The 19,808-nt window shown below is 43.0% G+C and overlaps 1 protein-coding gene across 1 annotated transcript; it reads right to left on the bottom strand.

The window, feature by feature from the left end:
• Positions 1-34: 34 nt before the first annotated feature.
• wsb2 (WD repeat and SOCS box containing 2) lies at positions 35-17,976 on the bottom strand. The gene is made up of 9 exons (XM_080738261.1): positions 17,725-17,976; positions 16,764-16,932; positions 16,077-16,285; positions 15,822-15,953; positions 15,560-15,660; positions 11,132-11,328; positions 5,035-5,124; positions 4,311-4,427; positions 35-3,473 (listed from the first exon to the last, which is right to left on the bottom strand). Exons 1-9 carry the CDS (start codon positions 17,765-17,767, stop codon positions 3,251-3,253), a joined length of 1,281 nt encoding a protein of 426 aa, XP_080594387.1. The 5' UTR covers positions 17,768-17,976; the 3' UTR covers positions 35-3,250.
• Between the last annotated feature and the right edge of the window lie 1,832 nt (positions 17,977-19,808).

Below are 19,808 nucleotides of genomic sequence, written 5' to 3'. Positions count from 1 at the left end.
TTGTTTTTTTTTAAAGGAAACTTCAGCACACAAATGATTTGAAATAGATTTATTATATTTCTATTTACACAATAAATAATATAAAATTGTAGTAAACAACACAAGTTAGATATGTTAAGTGGTGACGATTTAAGCACGGTGCGGTCAGCTTTTTGAGCAGTGCAATTTAATATATCCCTTACTGTAGGAATGCTGAATCTAACATAGATATCAGTATAATTCTTGTGCTAGACATTAATTACACTAAGAACCTCTGAAAACTCCCTTTACACTCCATTACAAAATACGCATTTTGTTATGAAAAATGTGTATAACAATCTGTTAATTGTAAACCCTTTTGAAATTATTGCGAGATTGCACAATTTTGTGTTCGGTATTGCGAGATTGCACGTCTTTGTGTTCCGGTCTTATCTTAATACATGATGTATACTCCGTCGTACAACGTTCCAATGGCGATTTCCGCCGTGGTAATCGTTGTACGACTCAAGTGTCAAGGGTGCGGTTTTAGACGGGTTATGTTTTCCCATGCCGTCTTGTGCGGTGCGGTCGGTGCCGTTCAAAGCTGGCTCTGATGCCCGTTCCCTGGTGCATATTTCGTGGTAAACTACAAGCAAACACCTCCCAAATGGGACGTTTCTTTCCTATTGGTTGAAGCCCAGTTGAAGTGCACCAATGTTGAATTCCACACTTCAAACTAGGGCTGGGCAATTATAGTCAAATGTATCGAAACCGACATTAAGAACACATGACTGACCTGCTCACTGTTCTTTCCTTATGGATCCACAAATCAGCACAAAAACATTCTAATGGATTTTGTATAATCTCCTGAATTGATTAACCACTTAAGCCCAATATTTAACTTCAATTTATACGATGTTGGCATTTGAAAAAGATAAGACAATCTACAAGCTCACATCGCACCGCTACACATTGTGAGCTTGGCTAATGAATTGCAAACAGGCTCAATGGTCATATTGATTTAAAGTGGAATCGCCCAACCCTACTTTCAAACGTGTTGGAATTCACATGTCGATGCCATCAACGGGCAGCAGCTGCACACCCTCTTCTCCCACAGAGTGAGATTGAACAGGGGTGTCGCACCACATTCTGGGCCCTGGGTACAAGGATTCACTCACATTTTGTGCTTTAACATTTTGTGCTTGAAAAATAGCAGATATACAAGCTCACAGCACGGCACTGAGTGCCGATGCTATTTTTGAATAATCGTGAAATTTGTGCTTTGAATATTTAAAATCCTAAGTTTTTTTGAAAAACCTAGGTTTCTATGTCAGTGGTGCTCAAACTTTTTCATGTGAAGGACCCCCAAAATGATATGTATTTGGCCACGGACCCCCATCTCAAAATATTTAGTTGGCACCCCCAGAAGCAAAAATGTAGTTACCGACTACCGTACAAATGTTCGGTTAACAAATACACATATTCAAAGATTTGCACACATTTTCACGACTTTTCAAAAATAGCAGATCTACAACCTCGCAGCGCGGCACTCGGTGCCACGCTGTGAGCTTGTATATCTGCTATTTTTCAATAGCTAAAGTATAAAATAATTAAGGCGCCTCCTCCACCTTGGGCCGTAGTAACTCAGTCCCACTTTTCCCCCCCCTTGTGACGCCCCTGGAAGTGAACAGGGATGAGGCGCTTATGTGACCACGCCCCTAAACCAGTGGTTCTCAACCTCTGGACTTTGAGAATATTGCAAGTGGACCCCTCAGATAATTGGCAAAAACACTAAACATTGTAATGATAATATAACGTTAAAGGTGATACACCATGCATTTAAAAAGTATTTATGTCATATTGTTTATGTCCCAAAAACGTTTTTCAAAAGGTTTGAGTCTAAATTACCTCCTGAATAGAGAGCCTGTCTCATTTTTGAATGGCTCTCAGAGCATTTCAGCTGCAGTACCACCTTTGGCCTGAACTGCGCCACCCCCCCCCCAAAATCTTTTTGAAAAACATTTTTTTTTTTGAAAAAAAGTTTTTTCTGAAAAAAAAAAAAAAGATTTTTTTGTTGTTGATGATGACGTCACAATCGGCAGATGACGTCACAATCGGCAGCAAATCTGGATAGCCTGTTTTGAGAACCCGTGGGATACTTTTAACCTTCGCCTTCTCAAAACCAGAGAAAGACACAACGGTCAGAAATGGGACTTTGTGAGGATAGAAGGTGCTAGTGGGACCCCAAAAAAAGGTTTTAAAATAGGAAAAGTGAAATTTCATGGTGTATCACCTTTAAATATGAAAACTATGATATGTTGTCATGCTTTAAAACCTTGAAAAGTTGAGTCTTCATTGTGATACTGCTCATGGTTCCATTCATCCAAGCTGGGAACACAATAAATAAACGGATCCGTTAAAATAAACATGCTCTGAAAAAAATGCACGCGACCCGCCCGTCTGCCCACCGAACACAGCAGCCTGCCTATCTGCTGCCGTGTTCAGATGGGTGGGTCGCGGATGCTTGAGATTTTTCAAGCGGACCCAGATCCAGAAAAAGGTTGAGAACCACTGGCCTAAATCACTTAAAAAGGACCACTTCTTCACCCAATGTCAACCTCGTCTTCATATAATTGGTCCTCACCTAATGTCCCATTATAAGATGAAGATAGAGATAAGATGGTACCATTTCTGTCTCACTCTGTGTCGCAGAGGTGGGCTGTGTGTTGACAGTTGAGAAACCTGTCTACCAGATCGTCGGTAGAAAACCATGTTTTGATTCAACAATGCTTTCTGTTTCAGTGTCTTAACTTTCCAGTTAGAGAAAGGGTGTAGTTAGTGTGGTTGCTATAGGCAACGCACTATGGTTCTATGTCTCAGAACTTTTATGCCAGCTAAACTGAACCTGTTTATTGTTAACCTTTTAACTGAAGTTATCTGGGTTCTCTTGGACAATATAATCTCCAATCAGACAGGATTGGTCATGCTTCACTTATTATTACATACAATATACTGTATAACATAAATGGTAAGACGGAGGTCATTTCCCATTGGTTTCCTCGCGACTCACGTCAGTGCAACCACACTTGCAATTTCCCAGAATTGCACTTTTCTAGTTTCTATTAGCTTGGAATCCGGACCGATGATGTCATTTGTAGGCAGGGTTCTGAACTGTCCAATAGCCCTCTGAGACACAGCGAGTAGAGAGAAATTGTGCCATCGTATAACAAGGATCAGTGAGGAGCAACCAAATGACATGAGAATAAGGTTGGAATTGGATCGAAGTGCTCCTTTAACTCTCCCACTCATCGGAGGAGGACGAGGAGGAGGAGCAGCAGGTTTCCAGGCGGTTGGGTAAGGTGCGGTAGGTGAGGTACTCCAGGATCCTCCTAGGGATGGGAAGCGGCTCGATCTGGTGGGTGGAGACGGAGTGGCGCAGGACCGAGCGGCACAGGTGTCTCAGGCTGGGCACCACCCTGGGCGTCCTCCAGAAGCGCACGTTGCCGTCCCTGGTTCTGCCGGGGAGAGGAGAAACAAAGCTTGGTAAAGGGCTGATCACTGTGCATTAGACATACAGGACTGTTATAACCCGTTGCAGGGCAACGGGTTGACTGTTGACGAGAGACAAGCATTCTCCCATTCAAAGCTGTCTGAATACACAGACTAGAGCTTGGTTTTGCACAAGGTTAATTTCCAACAAAGGGACATTTTCCCTTAATATTGTTTTGATTGTTTGAAGACTTTATTAGAAGTTTGCATAGGAAAAGGTATAGATTCATGACGGTACAGTTCACTGGTATAAGGTCTACTAAAAGGAGATCCTAGAAAAGACTAAGCTTATTTCCACAGGAAACCATTTAAGTATCTCATAACATTGAATGACAGACGAATAGAACACAGTACTATGCAGTAGATATAGTCAGGAAAAGAATAAACAAAAAACAGTAAGTCTATACAAACAGTAAGTATATACAAAGGAGGAAGGGTAGGGCTGGGCTGGGCTAGGTTTGTTTTTACCAGTTGCGAACAGCTGCCGTCTGTAAGTGGTTTTTCAGGGCGATTTTAAAGGATGCTAGGGATCCACACTCCTTTATGGCCTTCGGTAAGGCGTTCCACATATTGGTGGTATAGCAGAAGAACGAGTTTGACCCTTTGTTGGATTTGTTTGTTGTCAAATGCTTGGTCAGGGGCAAAATGTTGGGGTCTCTATGTAAAGTGCCTTGAGACAACTTGTGATTTGGGAATATAATAAAATATAATTTCATTGAATAACAAGAGATTCTCTTCAGGTTGTAACTTGTAAGTATAAACTTGACTCGACAGTGTTATTGAGGTATTTGGGGGCTGCATACCCTGTAGCCACCACGCCCCCTTGTGGATGGAAATTGCAGCAGAGTCCGTTGGACGTCTGGTCCTCCTCAGTCTGCATCAGCCAGCCCTTCTGCCCAGGCTCCCAGATACGAAGGGCTCTGCGAATAAATACACACAATACTTCTAACATCAGACCATCTAAAGGACTGTCTATCACACAGAATCACAGGGGTCCCCAACCTTTTCTGGACCAGGGCCCACTTGAAAACCTCTTTTTGTAGAGAAAGATCAATCAATCGTGTTCTGACTTGGATCAATTGAACGAAAACTTTTTTTAAATTAGTATCGCAATGAATGAATTTCAAGGTTTTAAAGCAAATATACAATGTCATTTTTTAACACATTTATTTTTAAATATTGTTATATTATATATATGTTATATTATCAATGAAATCTTACTGCTATATTATCGTCCATGCCTTACCCCTTATCCATAAACTTTTTTAATATACTTCAAATAGCCGATCTACAGCTATTTGAAATATTCAAACATGTTTTTCAAAATAGTAGGAAAAAAAAAGCTTTATGGATAAGCCGGGGTAAGGCATGGACACAGATAGAGCCCTTAGTCTTTTGCCAATTATTTGGGGGCCCAATTGCAATATCCTTGTGGCTCACAGGTTGTGCATTGCTAGTCTATCACATACTAGTCACTGCATGTTGAAAGTGTTTTCCTCCACTGTATTAAACTGATACATTTCTCACCTGTCCTCAGTCACTATCGCCAGATGCAAGCCGTCAGGAGAGAACTGTATGGCAGAGATCTGGTTTTGCCCGTAGATGTCGCAGTAGTCGCTGTGGACCGAAGCAGAGTCAAACGTTTATTTAAAAGCAACCGAAACTGATCATAGTGCTTTACAGCAGTGGTTCACAATCTTTTTAGCTCGAGACCAAAAGAGAGATTAGACGTTTGCCCGGGACCCAAACTAGTGAAACAAGCGGTAGATTGGCTATTTTCACTTTCTTCATGAAATAATAAATAAAAAAAACACTGAATTTTGTTTTTAATTAATAATAATTATAATTATAATACTGGTAATAATAATTTCTAGGGAATGTTTTTTCAAAATAATTTGAATAACAATAATTAAAAAGCGAAAAGTAAGAAACAAAAATGATAAAAATCTGTCTGCGACCTACAAATGTGTCCCGACTCCCGACCCAGTGTTTGGGAACCAGTGCTGTACACAGCATCAAAAGGCGGGTACACAGTGCACTGCAGATGTGAAAATGAGACTACACTAACAGGACAAACACATAGGAACTTCGAGTAGTTTCAAAAGCAAACAAAACTAAAATGATTTACCTAGAGGCAGAGTAGGAAATATAGGAAGGCGTCATGTAGAACTTTAACCACTACTTAAAGGGATAGTTCACCCCCAAACTGACTTTTTTTGCTATTGATTGCTCACCCCATGGAGACTTGAATTCATGGATTTGTTTATTTACCCTAATTGCTGGACTATAAGCCGCACCTGAATATAAGCCGCACCAGCTAAATTTAGAAAAGAAAACAAATCTTTACATATATAAGCCACACCTGACTATAAGGCGCAGGGGTCCTTCTTGCTTCCTGCTTGAGAGCCCCTGGTGGACGTTAGCTGTATAAATCAATATATAAATCCTTGTTAAAGACCATTGTAAAACTAACAAACTGGCCGTTAGCTGTAAAAATCGTTATATAAGCCGCACCTTTGTATAAGCCGCAGGGTTCAAAACATGGGAAAAAAGCCGCGGCTTATAGTCCGGCAATTACGGTAGTTTTAGTTTTTGTTGCATTCGTAAGCCAATAATTCGAGGAGACTCTTCGTGTCTCCATAAGGAACTGCTAATTTTTTGGATGAACTATCCCGTTAAGCCCTATATACTTTGTCGTACGATGGTGTCGCACAGGAAAAATAGCCGATCCACTCTGTGAGCTTGTAGATCGGCAATTTACACCTATAATGACGTGCCGAAAATAGGGATGCCAAGTTGAAAGTGGTTAAAGACAAGTCAAGTCATACTGTAGGTCCAGAAAAGAAAAGGGAGCCATTTCAGAGATATTGATGTCTTCTATTGCCTCCCACTCTGTACTTCCAAGTAAGATGACAAACGCATGCACAGCACATTGACACTGACTCTCAAACAAAAGACTAAAGCTGGCAGTACAGTAACGGGACAGGTTACACCAGTCTGACATAAGACACCTGCTCATATTTTTTGGCCTAGTGCAACAGATGTAAATACCGTAGTGAAAGTTAGCGAATGTATTGAGTGTACCCGGGACACAGTTGCACACTAACTTCATGGGATATGGCCTTCACCACAAACTGATGCTTGTAAATGCATAATATGCATTTATATAGCGCCTTTTCCCAAAAGCACTTTACAATGTATGTCCCATTCACACACAGATGGTGGAGGAGCAAACCATGCAAGGCACCAACCTGCATATCTGGAGCGATTAGGGGTTTAGTGCCTTGCTCAAGGACACTTCCGACATGCAGCCAGGAGTTAACCGAGGATCGAACCAGGAACCTTCTGATTCCCTTCTGAACCACTGTCGCCCCTGGACATGATGGCAAACTGCTTTGATGCTTTATAAATATATATACTGTATATATAACCACATACAGAACGGTGCATATTATGCCTAATTCTTGGGCACAGAATGCTGAAACACAAATTCTTTTAAGCTATCCTAGTACTGAAGCCCTGTACAAATGTTCTGTTCAATCAGGGCCCAAATGAATGCAGTAGAGTAAAGTGATGATTCTATTTATAGTAACATTGACCTTTGACGCAGTATGCTCGAAGGCAAACGTGTTCAAGCTGAACCCTTGTATGTAGTCTCATTGGCTGCGTCTCAGGTCCTTATTCTGCTCTGTCCTACTTCATCTATCCTTATTCCTACAAAGTTATTTAAATGCAGAAAGGACATTTACAGTATATGAAGGTATTGTAGACATGCTGCAGTATTTGAGAGCATGTAGATTTCATTTGAGCACTCGATACCAACATGCAAAATGAACTTTGCACTTCAAATTTCAGACCGTGTGAGTGAGTGGGGAGCGTAGCGTTATTACGACGTTCGATAGTTCGACGTCACATTCGTCCGATGCTGGTGAATGCTAACCTGGTGAAATGCTAACCTGCCGACGCTGGTGAATGCTAACCTGGTGAATGTTAACACATCTGGTGCCAACCCCGAGTTTCCCGAGTTTGAAAAGGTACTACCGCTGTGCCAACCCTGAGTTTCCCGAGTTTGGGCCATTTTTGAAAAAAAAAAAAAAAAAAAAAACATTTTTTTTTTTCAAAAATGTTTTTTGGACCTAGGGTTACCAACCGTCCCGTAAAATACGGGATCGTCCCTTTTTTGGAAACTAAAAGACGTGTCCCGTATTGAACTGAAACGGGACGCTCTTTGTCCCGTATTTGAAGGTTGGGGGATAAATATGAATGACGGGATGATTTAATTGAGAAATGACATCGATTCTGCCTGTCAGAGAGCTTCCACTCTGCTCTCCTCTGAGTCAAGTGCTGCATCCCATTGCTGAGTGAGGCGCTGCGCTGTTTGTAAGCAGCCCATTGGCTTATTAACACAGTGTTGCTAAGACACAGGCTCCGCCGCTCCGCCGCCTACACAATCCGTTCCCATGGGCTGTAGGTACAATCCACAGTTGCCTGCGCGAAAGTGCGAGCGATACCGAGTTGAATGTCTTTAAAAAAGAAAACGCGTGACAGAAGATTGTGTACAAACAGATTAGACATGAATCCATGATAGGTGATAGCCTAAACAACAAAGTGAAAAAGCAAGCAGAAAATAAGCCATGGATATATTGGTATTCCTGGGAGCACTACAGTATTTCTTGTCTGCCAACTACTAAAGCGACCCCAGACTGGCTGGTATGTGAAATAACAAGCATGCGTTGATTTTGTTTTTAAAACCTAATGGTTATTACTGTATGCCAATATGATTAAACTATTGTTGGGTAACCAAAGAGTGGGCACATGTAGCTGGTAGACCTGTTTTGGAATAAAAAATAAAATAAAAAATACACTACATGATTTTAAGGTAATAGGACATGGCCCAAAGACACCCAAAATTATATTGTGAAAGGAAAAATATGATTTAATATAGGAAAATGCCCGTTTTAGCCAACTTTATAACCGTAAATATCCGATTTTTCGGCGGCGGCTTTGCCGCCGCACCTTTCCTCAGAAATATAATGAGGTGTCCCGTATTTGAAACTCTCGGAGTTGGCAACCCTATTTGGACCTCCAGAAATGTATTAGGCATGATCGCGATCGCGAAATTGCATGTTTAACCCCCATACCAACCCATTCTTTCAAACATGGCAGCCATGTTTGTTTACATCTGAAGAAAACATAATGGCTGATAAATCATGAATGCCTGAACGGATTTCCAAGCGGATTTTTTTGTTTGAAAGCTGTGAACAGTGGGCACACACGTGGTGCATCATCTAGGCATGGGCGTGCACTTTTTACACAATTGCGCAATTACATGGAAGTCTATGGTAACCATGGCAACGTGGGACATTGAAGAGAAGAAATCATAGCAACATAAGTGTTAACCTGGTGAATGCTACTATGCCTAAACCTTACCCTAACCTCAGTAAAACTATGCTAGTTCGACGTCACATTTGTCCGATGCTGGTGAATGCTAACCTGGTGAAATGCTAACCTGCCGACGCTGGTGAATGCTAACCTGGTAAATGCTACTAACCTTAAAACCTAACCCTTACCCTTGGTCGTATAATGGGACGTCGAAATATCGAGTGTTCAAAACAAATCTACAAGCTCTTGAATTTCGCAACGTCTACCTCCATAACGTGCAGATGCCTTTTCCCTATTTACATAACCTTGTTCGAGTGATAATAGAGGAGCTAGACCAAGCCCCCAGGACCGCAAGGATTATATATGAGGGGTGGCCATAGTTGAGTGGTTAGTGAGCCCGCCAGGGGAGCCAGAGCCTCTGGTTGTCCCAGGTATGATTCCAGGCCAGGCCAGCAATGTCCACATTTGTCCCTGAGCAAGACTCTAAATCCCTAATTGCTCCCAGACTGCCGTAGAATCCAATGGCTGCTCACTGCTCCTAGTTGTTATAAGATGGGTAAATGCAGAGGACGAATTTCACCTCAGTATATATTTACATACCAGTAAGACTCCCTAATCGGGAGATAAGCGACCGTAGGTCACTTATCTCCACAAATAGGGCAAACATTTGTTTTTCCAAAATCTTCCTGATCCATGTTGATGACATGAGTGTAGACATACTGTCTAGTGATTTTCGTGATTTTAGGGCAAAATCTGTAGGAGCAGTGTCCAAAAATGTGTTTTTAAAAATCGGCCTGCAGGTGGCGCTATATGGGACAGATTCATGTTGATGGGATGAGTGTAGACATACTGTGTACCGATTTGCGTGATTTTAGGGCAAAGATTTTAGGAGCAGTGTCCAAAAATGTGTTTTGCAAGAATCGGCCTCATGGTGGCGCTAGAAGAGGGCCATGTGAGAAATGAGGGGTGGGGTGTCCGCGCTGGCAAGGCAGACGAATAGGTACCGGCCCCGGCTGTCCCGGTCGCTCCTAGCTGGAGTTACGGCATTTTATGTGAGCTGCAGTGTAGGGGGTCCTCCACTGGGGGCGCCACCACTTTTGCATCCGTTCTGGAGCACCAGGAGTCGGTGGTCCCCGGGAATTCCCCGTGAGCAGCCCCGTTGGGGTGGTCATTTGGTCAGTTTAGCACATTTGGTAATTTTTTACATCTGGGGGTCCCCCAGGGACCTGGGGGTCCCTGGAGCTCCGGGGGTCCTTGGAGGTTGTAGTTTGGCAGGCAAGGAACGTGTGTGCAAAATTTGGCATGGATCGGGGCAACGGTTGCGGAGATATGAGCAGGGCAAGAGTGTGACGTGTGAGGTGTGACAGACAGACGGAGGGACGGACGGACGTAGTTACACTTTGTGGAGGTTTTGATAGTAAATGCGACCTACGGTCGCAATAATGTGACAAAAAACACCCCAAGGAGTTGGGACTATTCTATCTACCGTACTATATCCGTTTTGACCTGGTGGTCAAAACATGTATTGCGCCTGCTCTATGACCAAAACCTCGTTGGTCAAATGCGCAAGAAGAGGGTACTTCTGGGAGATTGATGCGTTGGGTGTGCAGCTTCATTGAAATTAATAGGGGAGGGCAGGGCCGTCCGTTCTCTACTCCAGTGGTTCTCAACCTTTTCAGGCTGTGACCCCCAAAATAATCATATTTGAACAGGGGACCCCTCATCCTGCACAAACACTTGGAATTGTAGGAGTTGGCATTACATTTAGTTTGACTCGATCTATACCATTGTGAAAATAGCCGATCTACATGCTCACAACGCCTCGCAACGCAAGGCGTTGTGAGCATGTAGATCTGCTATTTTCACAATTTCTGCCTCTAATATTTGACAATTTGACTTATGTTTGACCAGAGGTACTAAAAAGGTCTTTAACGTCCTTAAAGTGTCACTTTAGAAACCTTCTATACACTTATACTGTATGTTGGTCTGTTTACTGTTGAGTGAGAAAATAATGTTAACATTTAGCTATAACATCTGGGGACCCCCCAAAATAATTTGGGGACCCCTCTGGGGGTCCCGACCCACAGGTTGAGAACCACTGCTCTACTCTATGGCTAGGACAAAGTGTAATTTAGGGAAATGAGACGCAGCCATTCAATCTTGCCGACAAAAATAACTTGATGAATTGGTACCTCCTCCTCCTCCTACCCCATTGATTTCCTATAAAAAGAGTGCAACGTACACCAGAGTGGCCAGTTTCTCTGCAGTGTACGGGTCCCATAAGTCAATCCACCAGGTGGAACCGCTGAAGGCTGCCGTGGCGAGCAGGGCCCCGTCGGGAGAGAAATCACAGGAGGTCAGCAGATAGAAGGTCTTGTGGGCCCCTCCCGTCAAGTTCCTGATGAACGTGTACGACCGCAGGCTCCACAGACACACCATCTGTTCAAGGAGAAACATCATCGTGTTATTACAGTAACAGTTAAACATTACCTGCTTAAACCACCGTTTCCCAAGCGGTGGGTCAGGACCCATTTGTGGGTCACGGACCAATTTGTATGGGTCACGACTCGAGTCAAAATCACATTTTCTTTTCCTACATCTCTACGAAATAAATATATTAATAATGAATAATGTAGCGGATCTACAAGCTCACAATGAAGCGTGAAGCGACGCGCTGTGTGCTTGTAGATGTGCTATTTTCACTAGTTTGGGTCCCGGGCAAACGTCTGATCTCTCTTTTGGGTCACAACCTTTAACGTTTGGGAACCACTGACTTAAACTGTAAAAGTAGTTATTTTTACATGGGTTTTATGTTGCCGTTTTATTATTTTGTGTTTTTGTAATGCCGTTTGGTCAGGTCTTCCTTGCAAAAAAGAGATTTTGATTATCACTGGGACAGTACTCCAGGTAAAATAAAGGAAAAGTTATAATAATAAAAACCTCAATCCTATTATCTCTATTCTGGAACATCTACTGTACAAGTTCAGAACGTGTCGCAAGCAACTCGACACGTTGTGAGCTTCAGATCGTCTATTTTCGGGAAAGAGATTCAGTGTAGAGGAGGGGAAAGGACCGGACCTAGTATAGAGCACTGGGGGAGCTTTATAGGGTTTAAGCGGTTAAACATTTGCTAAAAACAAGAATAAGTTTACCATTTAAAACGATCATACTGAGGTTCAAACAGTTCAAAGTTATAATCTCCTTTGTTGTTAACCTATTACTTTGTCTCAAGAAATCTAATGAACGTTCTTTTTCTCTTATGACATTCACACACACTTTTGAAACATGATATTCCTGCCAGACAGGCTACAACTTTTCAAATGACAGAGTGTGATTTTAAAGTTCGATGTTGTGAGGGAGGGGTAAGTCCAAGACCAAGTGTTCAAGGCATGTATTCAGCGGTGGAAAGTAACTACTGTAAGAACATTTGTAAAATATTGAGCTTTGAGGTACTTTACTCGAGTATGTCTATTTTATTGTACAATTATTTGCCAGCTTTAGTTCCCAGCTACATTGCAGATCTAAATGATTACAAAATGCATTAACCAGTTAAACCCTGTTTTACACTTTGCCTAAAAAACTTTTTTTTTGTGCAGGCCTTTTACTTGCAAGTCATTTTAAAGTACCTGTAGCTATTGCTACTTTACGTAAAAAAGACAAAAATAAGTGTACTTCTTCCACCACTGCTTGTGTTCCCTGATCCGTCAGAGAAAATGAGAACAAACTACAACAATGACTTGAAGCTCCCTGGAGAGGAAGACAGTAGATTGAGAACAGATCTCTCCAGAGAAATAAACTGGGCAGCTGGGGAAATTAATAGAACAGCACAGCTCCGTACCTCCGGATGGAGATAACCAGGGAGCAAGATCTAGATCCACCAAACCAGTCTGGTCAGCATGAGTGGAAGGACACCATAGATACAACCCCTCCATATGCTTTGCTAGGACTCAACCTTCTGTAGTAGTGGGGGAGTCTGGAGGTTAGAAAGGTAGGCTTGTTTCCACTTTCCAGACGAGAATATTTACTAAAAAGCCCTGAAATATCTGATCTACAAGCCATTGCATCGCCACACGTTTGAGTTTGTAGATCTGCTATTTTACGTGTGCGACATGGCACAAAACCAAGTATAAATCATAAATTCACTTTTTCTGGTTGAAGAAAGTGAGTGAGGAATGTTCAACTCTCAATCAGCAGAGATGGTCAAAGCTGCCCTTGAGCAAGGCACTCCAAAAATGGGTGATGTGGAGGTTGAACTTGGCAAGGATGGATTGGATGTCAGGAATAACAGGATCATTCCCAGTGGGCTTGGTCTATTTACGGGCCGCGTGGGTGGTTTCTTTTTCTTTTTTTCCTTTTCTGTTTTTGTCCTTGGCTAATGGGCCCACAGAGCGTAGAGAAATCGGCCTAATGGCTTGTCTCTTATCTGACACTGGCCAAAGTCGAAGCGCTCTCAAAATGGACCGACCAGAGTCTGTCTGGGTCCACAATGAAGATACAAATAGTGATAACTAAACTAAGTGTCAAATGTCAAGTTCAATCATCGACATTGGGCTTAAAATTTGATCGAGACACAAAAGCCAAAGTCCGAAATCCACCCCAATGAGTGCAATGGGTTGTACCATCCACAAGGGGGCAGAGAAGAACACAGTGGTTTGGGGGTCATCTGAGGGCTACTTATGGCAGGACTAGTGTGGCAATGCCAGCCTGATAATGTGGATTCATGGAGGAATGTGTGTGAGTGAATCCACATTATCAGGCTATGGTAGGACATGCTGGTAGTTAGTATCCTTTTTCCATTCTGTCACAGTAGACAGTAGTCTGTCTCACTGCCTTGTGATGTCTTGTGATGTTGGCTGCTACACCATACATTTGCACGCACACATGTGCATGCATGTGTGTGTGTGTGTGTGTGTGTGTGTGTGTGTGTGTGTGTGTGTGTGTGTGTGTGTGTGTGTGTGTGTGTGTGTGTGTGTGTGTGTGCGTGCGTACGCGTGCGTACGCGTGCGTACACAGTGTACAGCTAGAGCAAGTCAATCTTCCATAGTTGTATTTTGCCCATTTGCCCATAGGCTATTGTCATGACTTTGTTACAGTTTACAGTTTACAGTTTAGGCATTTAGCAGACGCTTTTAATCCAAAGCGACTTACAATAAGCAGATAACATCACAATAATAAACAAGATAATATGTCCGTACATCATCAACAATATAACAAATGCAAATGGATATCTATCTAGAAAAAACACAGTATAATCAAAGTTCCTCCCCAGAAAGAGAAGGACAGTGTTCCTCTCTCTTTTCTATCTCTGTAGTCTATTCATTGAAGCCACTACATTTTAGGGTACTTTGTTTCTGCTTGATTTCATAGGCAACAGTGACAACAACCTTGGAATTCATCGGTGGTGTGAGAGGGGCTACCTGCGCAGAATATTAATTAGAGAGGAGGAGTCTGTTACCCCGGGATGGGGGGCACCATGTTGAGATCTGGCCTTTTCAGAGTAATCTAAACAAACCCCTCTGCTAACAGGCTGGCTTTGAACCTAATAGATTATGGTAACCCAGACTGTCTGGCCAAGCCAACCAAAAATAATTAATGAATGACTTAAGAATAATGTAATAGTTTAACTTTTAGAGTCAAAGAATAAAGCTGTGGTACAAATAGCCATGATGCAATGGGACCCTAACAACATTTAGATACAGTCTATTTAAGGGCATCCTGAAATAGACTCTATCTGGTCTGTGGGACTGTGCGACTTTTCTCTAACCAAGGCCAGCCCGGCACGTTTACAGTCCTTAATTCCTTTGTTTTGAAATAACTTTACCACAGTCTAGCAAAGCTAGAATTATCATTATCTTATTTCGTCTCAATCACATGCATCAAACATCATCTCAGCAGCAGGTAGATCTGCACATGGATGTGTGTATAGGCTAGTCTCCAGAGAGAAGTACAGACAACAACACATATATAATTGTACACCAATTAATTTAATTATGCTGAAATGTATTAAGAAAACAATGTTAGGTGAGTCATTCTTCCCCCCCCCCCCCCCCCCATCTGCGGTGTGGGCCAGCCAAGGTATTAAATGCCAACTTAGGCCACATTTTTTGTCAGTTCCCACCTTTGAATGGGTGCCATTGTATATAATACTATACAGCAGGCTGTTGTAATACAATAAGATACCGATTGCTCAGTCACCCTTTTCTGAACAAATAAAAGTTAAAGAAAAGAGAAAACCACAAGCACAGAAGTGCTTTTCATTCTGGGCTGCAATTAATATTTATTTTTAATCAGTGGACCATCTATTCACAGCGGCACAATATCTAGATCTAGGACAGTTATGGCCAGGCAGTCAATTTTTTAGGTCAGTATTTGCTACCGTGTTGGGACTTGGGACCAGACCTCTTTGCTAGATTTCAAACCCAGACATGTGTGGCGAACGAACGCAGGACAAGTGGCTTAAAGGAGGGGGTTAGGTTATCTTTGCAGTTCCAAGCTGCTAATTAATTCAAAGGCAGCGTCTGGGTAAGCAGACGGATACTGTAGTAGGCGCTAACTAATGGGTTTGATGGCTGTAGGTGTAAAAAGTGTTTGTTTTCTGAGCTATTATCTCTGTCAACAGATAATAGACGATGTAGATACTATTTAATAAATACAAACTAGCATAACTCACCCTGTCAAATCTGCCCACTGATGCAATCATGCTGCAGTCTGGCGATATGCAGCAGCTGCTCACCCAGTCTTTGTGGCCAGACAACACCTGCACCATTTTACCTACAGGACACAGGGGACACAGGTATAACAGCCTGAAGTACACCAAATAATAGACAGTAATGATGGATGAAACAAGGTTTCTTTTGTTCTCGAGTGGATCCAATTCGGGGAGTGAATTTGACACAAGAGTCGGTCAAGCATATAAAAAAAGACTAGATCACCTTTCTTTGTCAAGTCCCAAATCCTCAGGGTCTTGTCGCGAGAAGACGATACGAGGGTTAGCTTTCCGTTGGGAGGAAACACCAAGTCCCTCACAATCCCCTCATGGCCTTTGAGATCAAACAGAAGCTGACCTGAATGTTCAGAAAGAGAATAATGGGGAGACCAAACATAACACACCGGCCCAGTCATGTGTGCAGTACAGTGAGGGAAGCACGGCGGACATGCCCTCCTGCTGAGAAAGTAAGCCCTGTTACCTGTTAAGACATTCCAGAGTTTGATCACTCCATCCTCCAAGCCAGTGGCCAGCAGCAAGTTGGTTGCTTTAGAAGGTTTGGATGGGACAAACTGTTGTTTTTGACATGTGGCAGTCTTGTGCGGTCTCGGTCCAAAGGCCAGCCCCCACACAGCTTGATCACAGCTGAAGCTCTTGTCTTCTCTGTCACTTTCACCCTCCTGGCTTTCTCTGAAAGTGAGATTATTTTAGTCTTTAGAGACCTGTGGGTTCAATCTTGCCTGGGCGTTGGCCACCTCATGCGGCCGCGCCAGATTTACATGACACTCATTTGATAGCAGAAGTTAAAATTGCTCGCCCATTGGCTTTTAACAATCCGTGGGTGTCTAAACCATTGATATACATACTGTATGCTGTTGACACACAGCAGATTCTGTAAAGCTTTGGTAAAGAGGTGTGTGTGTGTGTGTGTGTGTGTGTGTGTGTGTGTGTGTGTGTGTGTGTGTGTGTGTGTGTGTGTGTGTTTGCTTGCGTGCACAGTGCACATCCATGCATGTCATGGACTGCCAATCCATGATGCACACAGATAGCGCCACCATCTCGAGGGAGTGAAGGCACAGTCAATGATCGAGAAGAGACAGAGAGAGTGGTGTGGGGGGTGGTGTTCTTGAATTCTTAAAGTGTGTAAACAAAAACCTTGAACCCTTACTCGGCGTCGAGTGGCCAGGCGACAACCCACACGATGCCGTGGCCCATGGACCAGGCGAACCAGCAGCCGTCCGGAGAGAAGTCCACGCTCCACGTCTCGCAGCCGGCACGGCCATCCAGCGCCGGCGGGCGTCTGGTCCTCAGCTCCAGGATGAGGTCAGGGTCTGCCGCTGGACAGAGGTGACAACAAGTCACAACAATATAATGCAATGTGTATGAATGGTAGCAGTCTAGATACTTTTTTGGCTCTGTCATTGCAAATGATTGTTATAACAATGTCCTGACAATCAAAATGAAATGAATATGTCCGAATCTTTTGATGGGTGTCATTAAAATGTATGTTGACATGGCACACTGACTATCTAGAAAATAAAAACGCAGCACTTGATTTCAAATAGTTGCTGACCCCTGAGCTAGATGAATCAATGAATCAATCGAGGAAAACAAAAAATATGATTTGTATTTATTTTTTAAATTAATCAATAGATCAGAACTGGGCTGGCCAATCGGGAGGGAGGGGGGGGGGGGGGGGGGAGTGCCTCCCCTGCCCCCCTATAAAATCAGTCAATTGTAGGTTCTGTGGTGTATAGCCGACTGCTGCGCTGGAGAAGATCAGCTGTATTTCTCTACTCCATAAACCACAGTAGTACGACAGTGTCTCTTGTCAGAAAAAAATAAGCGATCCAGTGGATCATCCACAACCACAAGCATTCAACCCGGTGCATCGCGAAGCGTTTAATGCATATGATATGGATCTTGTATACATCTTTTCCTTGAACGTATCTGATCTTTTTTGGGCCAGCAGAAGAAGCAACCTTGCGATGGATTACAAATAAGCTGAATTAACTACGCCACGTACACACAGACAGACAGTCCGATCTAGATGTCTGTGTACCATTCTGTTACCAAATGTCATCTTTCAAAATTCATGATGACATCGGATACATACGGAGGTGACTTACATGTCCCTTCTTGCAGTCCTATGTTTCGCTCTGAGGAGCACATTGTCGCCACCACAGAATGTTGCTTGACATCCAAAGATTATCACATCCTCGATCGCTTTAAACTGCGGACTTCCTGGATATTATTCTCCCCTCCGCTTTAACGGCACATCTTAAAAAATGCACACACAGGTTAAACAAGAAGCCCCTTCTTCTTTCCGGAAGGATTTTCCTGTTTGTTGTTCTCACATCTGTCACAGGCGGAATGCAAAAACTGTGGTGTGTCGGTGTGAGTCAATAACAAAATATTCAGCTGATTTCCTATTTAGCTGGATTCCCCTCCCTGAGCCTCCCATTGGCCGCTTGGCCGCTGCGCTGCATGTTTGTTTGCGGTTACGTAACGCGTTGCCTCCTCCCTTTTGCAATTGGAATTGTTTGACGCTAGAGGTCGCTGTTTTTCGGGCAGTGGTTTTTCAAGTCGAGGACAACATTGACACTTTTTAGTCCCAGTTTGAAAAGATATGCCAGGAACCTCCATAATTTTTACGGCTCTAGCCATGATTCTCAACCATTTAAATTTCAAGAACGCAAATTAGGCTACAGATCCCCATTTAATGGCATTTTAATGTCTTGGACCCCATTTACAGTATATTTAAAATCAATGTTGATTTAACTCTTGAGAGTGTACAAATTGACACAATTTGGTTCCATTCTCTTGAGTTACATACAGTCAGGGTCCATTTGGTTCCTAACTATCATTTAGCTGGGGACCCCTGGGGGTCCCCGGACCCCACTTTGTGAAGTTGTGAACCAATGCTTTACAGCAAGGGTTCCCAAACCTTTCAGGCTGTGACCCCTAACAAAGTATCTGACAAAGACACTGTCATGACAGTGACCAGAGGACGTTAACCCGGTTTAGAGGGTTAAGGCCAGTCCACACCAATGATTCGTAATGCAACGAGTTGCAACTTGCAATAAGTTGCAATAAAAGAATCTCAAAACTGCGCTGACCAGCAACAGGGAAATTAGACTGTGCAATTTCCCTCTGCAATGTTTTCATTTTATTGCGAATCATTGGTGTGCATTGGGCTGTAGAGACCAGCTCTTCATCAAATCTTCTTATGGTACATACCAATACTAAGTTACTTCAGGCTCATTATTGAAGTAGCAGGGTTGAAATAGCTATTCCAATTTTCACTTTAGAGATATTACAGTAGGCATTAAAAGGTATTAAAAGTCCTTAATTGTCACTTCATGGTCATCTGGGGAGTGGGGACACCCCAAAAGAATCACAGAATGAATACTAACTCATCATTTGCTGTTGAAGTGATCCATCCACATTGAAAATGATCAACTGGGCAAAGGTCAGGTGAATGACTAAACCCAAATTCCTCAAGCTGTTACTCAATAACACGGCTGTGTCTGTGCATGCCACACCTCAGCCTACAGTTGCCAATTTTGTTGAGAGACAGTAAAGAAACAAGTATGCGTAGACTATTTGTGATGCATCTTGCTCTGCCATCGACCATCCATCGACGAGGACGGTCTGCAATTGTAAGGTTGAAACTTGTAACTTAACACCTAGACCTCTCTGTTAACTCATCCATGGAATGGAACTGTACATTTTATATGCACATTTCTGCCCTTGGTTGGGTTTCCCGCCAGTCAGCTGGGGAAACACAAAGGCACGCACTTGCTGCCTGTTTTTGCATGCAATAAAATTCTCTGTATGTAATTATGCATGTTTCAAAACCTCCACCGGCAGTCAGTCAGTCAGTCAGTCAGTCAGTCAGTCAGTCAGTCAGTCAGTCAGTCAGTCAGTCAGTCAGTCAGTCAGTCAGTCAGTCAGTCTGTCTGTCTGTCTGTCTGTCTGTCTGTCTGTCTGTCTGTCTGTCTGTCTGTCTGTCTGGTCACGTCACGTCACACTTTTGCCCTACTCTTATCTCCGGCGCTGTTGCCCCTATCCATGCCAAACTTTGCACACACACTCCTTGGCAAACCACAACCTCCACCCCTCATTTCTCACATGGCCCTCTTCTAGCGCCACCATCAGGACGTTTTTAGCAAAATACATTTTTGGACACTGTTGCTACAGATTTGGGCCT

Source organism: Nannobrachium achirus (assembly GCF_963921795.1).
Source record: "Nannobrachium achirus genome assembly, chromosome: 12".
NCBI lineage: Eukaryota > Metazoa > Chordata > Actinopteri > Myctophiformes > Myctophidae > Nannobrachium > Nannobrachium achirus.
The sequence above is the reverse complement of the archived record's forward strand: the minus strand, read 5'-3'. Positions and strand labels throughout refer to the sequence as shown.